General features: G+C 41.4%; 1 protein-coding gene across 1 annotated transcript; it reads right to left on the bottom strand.

Moving 5' to 3' along the window:
- Window positions 1–257: 257 nt before the first annotated feature.
- Window positions 258–7517, bottom strand: LOC122670832 (auxin response factor 2A-like). Its single transcript, XM_043867838.1, has 15 exons — window positions 7004–7517; window positions 6772–6884; window positions 6374–6469; window positions 6202–6258; window positions 5952–6107; window positions 5764–5848; window positions 5105–5195; window positions 4859–5023; window positions 3934–4053; window positions 3751–3826; window positions 3491–3662; window positions 2420–3348; window positions 1286–1476; window positions 968–1168; window positions 258–635 (listed from the first exon to the last, which is right to left on the bottom strand). The coding sequence occupies exons 1-14, from the start codon at window positions 7158–7160 to the stop codon at window positions 988–990; spliced, it is 2589 nt and encodes an 862-aa protein (XP_043723773.1). The 5' UTR covers window positions 7161–7517; the 3' UTR covers window positions 258–635; window positions 968–987.
- Window positions 7518–8618: the final 1101 nt, after the last annotated feature.

Below are 8618 nucleotides of genomic sequence, written 5' to 3'. Positions count from 1 at the left end.
GTTATAGACTTGGAAACCTGCAACTTTGTATGACAAATTGCCAATGTTTATGCCCACTTGCCAAGGTGATCGTGCAGAGAACAAAGACGAACCAAAATACTGAAAATAGGAAAGCCCAGTTAGCATAGGAGCTAAAAAAACAATTGATATCAAGGTAGCCTTGGACCAATACACATTGACCCAGCCATGCCAAGAGGGTCGTCAGAGCTAAGCATCCAACCTAAAATATTCTACGGCATTACAAAATACTGCATATAACAGAGAATAGGACAATCAGAAAACATTGGTCACTGGATACAAGGAATGGTATAAAGGTAGAAAATAAGAAACAAACAAACGAGCCTGGGTTGTAGGAGCTATGTACATGGTTGTAAACGCAAGGTCGCCTAATCCTTGCAGAGGATATGTATATAACGCATATATTTTATATGTATATCATTCTTGGACAAAAGCATCATCGCCAGTATTTATTGTGACCTAAAATCACAATACCTCAAAACTGGGAGACACGATGGGGCCACATATCCTGGACGATGGGATTTACTTGTAGTACAGAGGTATAACTCTCAATAACCTCGTACAATGCAAACCTAGATCACCTTTGCTGACAAGTCTTAAATGCCACCTTCAGGAACCTGTTGAAAGACGAAAAGAAAATACAATAACGTAGACATTTTGATAGTAGCAAACAAAGATGGAACTTTGGTACAAGAAAACCAAATAACTAGCTTAATTAATCGCATCTCCTGCAACTACACAGACTGTTAAGAATATTTTCATTTTTCATGTTTTAAAAGATTGGGTTAATAACCATTGCCCAGGGTATTCAGGCCATATTTTGAGACCTCAAACTACTTACCAACCCAGCAATGAAAGAATGGGTAGGGGGGGGGGGGGCACTATGAACCCCATAATAGAATATACACATTCCTCAAGATAGCAAATGAAAGGGTATATGTGTACTTACCCACAGCCAGCAAGGTAAACCTAACTAATATCAGGAATATCTGCACCAGTAGGCAGCAAACATTTCACTTCTTTTGCACCCGTTCTTCCGTGTGCTACCACTGGGTTTTCTTCGATCTTCGGGTTCAAATTCCCAGGGTTCATTTTCTGAACCTCATCTCTAGTGTAAATGAAGATCTTGCGAACCATGCTACAAAATTCCCTGGACAAAAACGAAAAACCAAATTAATATGCAAATAGATCTTAGGGCAATTAACATATACACTAGACTATTAAACAGGAAAGGTAAATGGCAATTACAAATTTTTTTAATACTCACTGCCAGGGATCATCTCCTACAAGCATCATATCACCCTCATTATCAGTATATACAATCAGCCAACTCTTGTTGGGAGCCATTAATTCGCCATTGAAATCAAACATCTTATCCAGTTCAGCAATCAGCTCATCATAACCGTAAAACTTATTAAGGTCCACAGACCTGCCAAGGGCAATCCCCTGCTTATGAACCTGAAACCAATCCAATCAATTAAATCACTTACAGATGAAATTTCATTAATAGAATTTGCATGACCATCAATCATCATCATTTTGGATTTACTTCTGTTAACAGGATAAAATTTTGTGCATGGCCCTAAATATAGGCAGTGTGTCAGCTTAGATGGATTCAGAATTTTGGGGACATCATCCATTCATCCTTGGCACAGGGTAAATACCAAAGCTAAAAGCATATGACGATGTGGCACAATCAATAAAAATGGTAGCAAAAGAAAAATAAAAATATACCACTTCACAGCCAGTCAAGATAACCTTCCCTTGACGGTACATAAATTTTTGCCATGTCACAGAATGATGTGGCAATTCCAACATTGGATAGGTGATGGGCAGTCTGGATATAGATTGTGTCCCCTACACTCTAGTTCCACATATACTCATGTATTGCCATACATCCCCACATATGTACATGCACACCATTGGTCGTACTCCAGCCACTACCATACATTTTTCCATAATCCTGGATTTTCATAGCCATACTTTGCAACTCAGCAAACTCTGCTTAAGCTGCTGAAACTTGACATGTGAGCTGAAGACCTAAGGGCTACCACCTGACCACAAAATGGGACCCATCCATCATGCCACATGGCAGATTTTTGGTCAGACCAGAGATGTATCTTTTTTCAAAAATGTTTGTTTGTACAAAAGTTCTATCTGCAAAGGCATTTTATAATAATACTAATAAAAAAAAAAAGAGCGCCAAGTGCACGAGGCTCATGCTACTGCAGGGTCTGGCATGGGCAAATGTACGCAGCCTCCCCCCTCCCACTTCGAAAGAGTGGCTGTTTCCATGTGTTGAACACGCAACCAAAAAAATGTTCGTCACATGGAATATCAAGGAAAAAGTTGCATGCCACATCACACTAAAAGATAATAAAACTTGTGGGAAAGAAAATACCTTTGTGCAACTCCTTGTTGAGCCATGTTGTTTACTCTGTGCCTCTCTAGAAAGCTGCTGACAGGCTTCAAAGGGTTTCTCTTTCTCATTACCCACAAGAGCTGTATCCACCGACTTCGAGCCCTTTGACTGCTCAGAATGTTGATCCGATTCCAAAGCCTGCGGTTGATGCATCACATGATGGATATGACTTTCTGTTTCATAAGCTGTACTTGAATGCAGCAATACTGGTTCTGATGCCACAGGATTTCTAACGAGGGGTATACCAAAGAGCTTACAATTTCCATCTCTTTTGGGTTTCACAGCCTCATGTTGCAATAATGCAGACTGTGATCTCAGCTCCTTTGTATGAGGATTTTCCAAGTGGGATTGTGGAAAAAGAGGCATCAGCCAGTTCCCTTGATGTTGCTCTGTTCGAAGATATCCATTCAACTCATCATATCTACCATTCCCAGGTTTCTGATAAGGAATCTCACCAGCTTGTGCAGGAATCTTAATACTGGACTCGAACATTTTCAAGGAGGGAGTAGATGACATCATGGACCATGGGCCTGAAAGTAAGTTGAATTTCCCTTCATCATCTCTGAAATGCTTCTTCATTGGATTAGAATCATCTGAGTTTTGGTCCACAAACGGTTGACAAAATCCATGAGCAGAGTCACCAGGTGTGCGAAAACCCGACAGTAGATCTGTATAAGTTGACTCATGCCTCACCAGAGGCACCCAATTCTCCGCTCCATATCTTCTTTGAGCAGAAACCATGTCTGTTTTCTCATCTTCATGTGAAGGATTCCATACAAGTGGCTTTTGAGCAGTATCTGATTCATTAGTCTCAGGGAAAGAGCCTCTCAAGGTAGAGATTTCTTGAGCTTGCAATACCCTTGAAAATCCATTTACTGGAGAAGGGTCGACTGCCACTCTAGATGAACCTGGACAAAATAAACAAGTCCTGAGCAAATTTGATACCTATAACGCAATATTAGCAAGAATCTATTCGACTTTCCCCCCCCCCCCCATATTTCCTTTGTTATATATTTTAGACATGTTATTGCAACACTGTTTGTGCTATACCTTCCCTTGTGAGAACAGAGGAATCAGGCGATGACGGCACCATGCTTGCACGGGGTCTTTTTGTCCGGGGTACAGGAAGGGGATTCAATGCTGGAGGGGTCAAAGCAGGTTCTATTTTCCATGGAGAAACTCTATCTGGACGAGGAATAGAAGAAGTCTCATCCCATCGGACCTAAATAAACAAGAATAAGGCATTTAAGCATACAAATGAATCAAAAATACAAGAGCAAGAGCAAGAATCTAAACACCAAATAAACTACCTTGAGGGATCTCCATTTTGATCCCTGCCACTTGTTTGGATCGGCATCACCAATGCCTACTATGGTGCCTGTAAACCTTCACCAGGAAAAAAAGTAAATATCAACAAACAAAAATTCTTGGAGCAAAAGATCTATTCACACAGGAGTCACTACAGTGAGAAAGCCAAGTCGATGGAATGATACCTCTGCTCAGGAGCTTCTTCACCTTCAAACCTCATTTTGAACCTCATCCCTATAGAATAGCTGTTCTTGACTGATTCCATGTACTGATCACATGGAACAAGAAATTCTGCAGGGCTTGTCCTGGATTTTCAAATGACAGAGGCATACAATTCAGAGCACTATGTAAGACCTATCAAAAAAGGCATCTTACGAAGAAGAAATTTTTGTAAAGACATTTTAAATAATTGTACATTATCAGTATTCAGTACCCAATCAGATTTTATGTCAATGAGATATCAATATCAGATAGACAAATATCCAACTATCCTGCCGGTAGATTGGAACATCCCAAGAACAAAATTGGTGCAGTTAAGAAGCACAACAATCGCTTACCCTGCACCATAGGCAAATACACTGAACATCTGGGCTTCGAAAGGTTCCCAAGTGCTGGTACATACGGAATGCACTCAAAAGCTAAGTATGGATTCCTTTTAAGGTGTTGACAAGGTATTCTTCCGTTTTGAACTGTATAACCAACTCATCCCATATATATGTATGCTGATTGACGGTACGAATGCCAATATATATATATATATATATATATATAGATAGATAGATAGATAGTTTCTAGACTACCAACATATTCTTGTGAAACATCTAAAACTTAGAAAAGAAACAAAGTAGTCTCAAAGGATCAAGCATTTGGCCAACAAAATTTATGGATCACACCAGTAGTATTACATATTGCCTGAAGTGAAAGGTAAACCCCACAGAAAATAAAATAATCTTATTTCCTTTTTTATTTTATTTTTTTAGAGGGAGGCGGTGTCTCCGTCCATCGCTCCATATGCTATAGAAGTTGCAGGGTTTGAGGATGTACAACTGAATTTTTTACTGCTTTAGTGTATGATACAAAGGCAATGAATTAAGAGCAGCAATCACGTACCTAGGTTTATAATACACCGTGAACATGGTTCCTGTTGAGACAGCATGCCATGCTGTTGCAAGGACTCCAAGGTGCATGCTGTGACTAGATATGACTGAAGAAGGGATGTTACTTTGCTGTCTCATAGCACGTCTGACCCCTACGCGAAGCTCCCCACTTTCACCTCTGGAGGCCAGAAATAGCCACAATATCAGACACGAGCAAGAACCTCAAGCATAAAAAATAACCATTAAGAAAATAATAAACCTGAGAAAAATAAAAGCATCCCCAGCAACAAGTCTTTTGGAGCTGACGAAGACGCTCCAACCACTTTGAAGCAGATGCCTCCTAGGCTGACCTGGCATTATCAGAGTAATAAATCAATCAAAAAAACTACATGTCCATAGTAGATGAAGACCACTACAAAATTCATTTCATATGCAACCGAAATACAACAATTAAGCCTATCCCCACTAAATGGGTTCTGCTAGCAACCAAAATACAAAACCAAAAAAAAAGTTGGTTTAGACTGGATTTCTCCAACAGAAAAATAATCCAGTTGATTTGCCTCTAAAATATAGTATTGCCTATATATGTGATTTACAGCACCTCACTGCATAGTGGAATTGCCAAAACTCAACCAATACCTGTCATTCCAGATACAGCTGCCTCAATCCCATCAAAAATTGGCAAATCAGCAAAAATTCCATTCCAGTGCCAGCATGAACTTTAATAGTTAAAGTGAGTAACAATCTAGCCAAAAACCATAATCAAAACAAAGGGGACACCTCCAGAAATATGCAACTTCTGTTTATATTTTCCCCACCTATAACTTTCATCTAGCCAGGGAGTTCTCCCAACTTGACAATCAGTAATCCCTCGGTTGCAGATACAATTCAGAATGACGAAACGAAACAGTAGTTTACCACGAAATATATGCCGAAACCGCCACTCAACCCCATGCAAATCCTTGGCCACCAATTCCTGGGTTGGAGGTTGCCTGCACATGTCCTGTTGAGGTAAAATGATGAAATTACTCTCAGAAACATTTAGGAGTTAGAACCACTGAGGAGAAATGAAAAGCAATTAAAGTACGGAAGAAGAAAAGCCTAACAAGTGGTGGAAGGCATTCATCAGCGTGCCGTCTCAGCACCGAAAATCCACCATGAGTGCTAGTGTCCGAGGCCGTCAAGGTCTTGCAAAACGAGTGTACATGAGGATGTGGAGGAGGAGGAGGCAGGGACTCCTTCTCTATAGAGTTCTCATCTTGCTGATCAGAAATACATGATTATTAGGGCCATATTCTTATATTTTCTGACCTGAAAAGAAATAACAAAAATGGAAAACCCTAAAATGAGGCATACGTTTGTTTCAGGAAGCAAAGTCACTTGGGCGAACACTTCGTCGGTGTCAGGTTCAGCCTGCGAACGAAGAAATACAAACGTCAACAAGAAAACCCCAACCCACACGACAGAGGATCACGTAGTAATCACAAAAAACCTAGAACTTCTAATAGACGGAGATGAAGCACAATACCTTTAATTGGACGTTAATCACACGGCAGAGGATCTTAGGATAAAGATTATAAACCGGCATCTGCTGGTCAGCGACCTGATTCGTTGATGCCTCAACCTGGATTGAAACTCGAATATACATCAAAATAAACGCCAACAGCAAAGAAAGGCAAGAGACAGAAGTAGCACAGCCAAAGCATGGAAATCCCTCCAAAACACAACAAAATTGACTACTGATCCATTTCCGCAAAAAAAAAAAATACGAAAGAAGCAGCAAATTCTACGGAAATTTTTAATTCTCAAAATAACTGAATGGAAGGAAAACAGAAACAACGAAAACTGCACTGGCGTGGAAATAAGGAGATAGCCAGGGGAAGAGGAATAGAGAAGTTGCAAAATGTTCGAAGGATCCAACTACACCTGCTCGATATGCCCCTGGGGGAAATAGAAAACTCTCTCCCCTTCGCGCGGCACCGTCACGAGAGGACCTGCGCAAGCATGCCAAAGCTCTGTATAAAGGGCGTCTTCACAATCTACAACAACAACCAAAATCACAAAAACAATTAACAGTATCAGAAGCAAATCCCTCGAAATAAACCGCAAACAAAAACTTCATCGTCGCTTGCAATAAGCCGAAACCTGCCGGAATTACCTTTTCCACCGGTTGAAAAAGATGTATATAGTTGAGGGGTTTCTGGTACGCCGTTCTTTCCGGCACCGGCAACATTAGGCTCGCTGCAACCGGAAGACAAGCTCTCTCCCCTGGCGTTACTGCTATTTCCTTTAATCGAAACCTCTGCAACAGACATCTTCGAAAACGTTCAGCGTAGATCTCTCATCTGCAGCTCCTCAGCCAAAATTTCAAAGTCTTCAGAGCCCTAGCAACTAAAAAGACCCAAGAAAACGCAGCACAGTGATATAAGGACCCTATTTACGCAAAGGTCCAAGGGAAGGAGAACCCCTGAAACCCTAGACTTGAGACGGAAAGCAATATCTCTCTCTGTAAGCGATTTGTCCCGATTTGACCATTTCTTCGATCTCCTTCTCCTCATCTGCCTCATGCAGTCCTGCTCCTCAGTTATCTCTTTCTCTCACTCTTTCTGTCTCTCTCTCTCTCTCTCTTCTGCTGCCAACAATGCTCCCTCTCTCTTTTCTCTCTGATAGGCCACTGGGGAGGTCCAGCTGCCATAACCATCGTACAGTAGTCGTCACCAGTACTGCAGTCTGCAAGACTTAACCACGGGTCAAAATCAGCGTTCAATCATTTCAACCGCGGTCAAATTATAACCGGATGAGTCAGGAGACAACCGGTAACCCCGGTCACCATCTACGACCGTCTTTGCCAACCGGTTACCGGCAAGTCCAAAAAATGCGACAATATTCGGGGAAGTTCCCAACTCTCGAGGTCGCAAGGGCGGCTTTAAAGTAACACACCAACAAGATCTTAAACTGGAACGCCGTTATCTGGAGCCGGAAGTTACGGGCTCTGGCGTTGAACTCTTACTCTAGTAACGCACTCACGCTAGCTCTAACGCCGTTATCCTTCGAACTCCATAGTTGCTGTGCTGTTCTCGGGGAATGGGTTTGTCATGCTATTTACAGGCAGGATCGGAGGAGGAACCGGGAAAGGCCTTAAAAGGGTTGTGGGTTGGCTTTTATTTAACTCCCCTGGTTAAACCATGGTTACATTTATTTATTAATCTATGAGAATAAAACGCTGCCTGCTTGCGTGGCCCCTCCCTCCAGCAACTCACGCCACCACGCGAAATTACTTCCCTACAACAACAAAAATAAAAAATCTCATTCATGTCGATGCCTTTTTGCCTGCTCTCATTGGCCCCATACTGATACAGTCCATGCAATCATCCTTTGCCCTTTATTTATTTAGAGAACATGTTCTTTGTCTATGACTATGGCCACTGCATTAGTTGAGGTTCAATAGGAGTGTGCACGGAATCATTAACATGGGTAGGGGCGGGGCGGGCCGGGGCGGGGCATTTTGCCCCATTTGATGTCTGAATGCATAGGGCTCGCTTTTGGAGAGACTCTCTTTCCAATTCTTTTATATGGGAAAGGGTTCTCTGAGCTATCTAGGTAGGGTACGCTCATTACATATGTGTCTATCTCTTTCGTTTGTATGTGAAATGACTTGATTGTCCTTCAATATAATATATTATTTCATGGCACCTCATTGGTGCATTCCTTATGCCACTTGCTTAGAGAACCATCCCTCTTTTTATTTATATTTTGGAAAAAAAATAATTCTA

Source organism: Telopea speciosissima, chromosome 8 (genome assembly GCF_018873765.1).
Source record: "Telopea speciosissima isolate NSW1024214 ecotype Mountain lineage chromosome 8, Tspe_v1, whole genome shotgun sequence".
NCBI lineage: Eukaryota > Viridiplantae > Streptophyta > Magnoliopsida > Proteales > Proteaceae > Telopea > Telopea speciosissima.
This window is presented reverse-complemented; position numbering and strand designations above follow the sequence as displayed.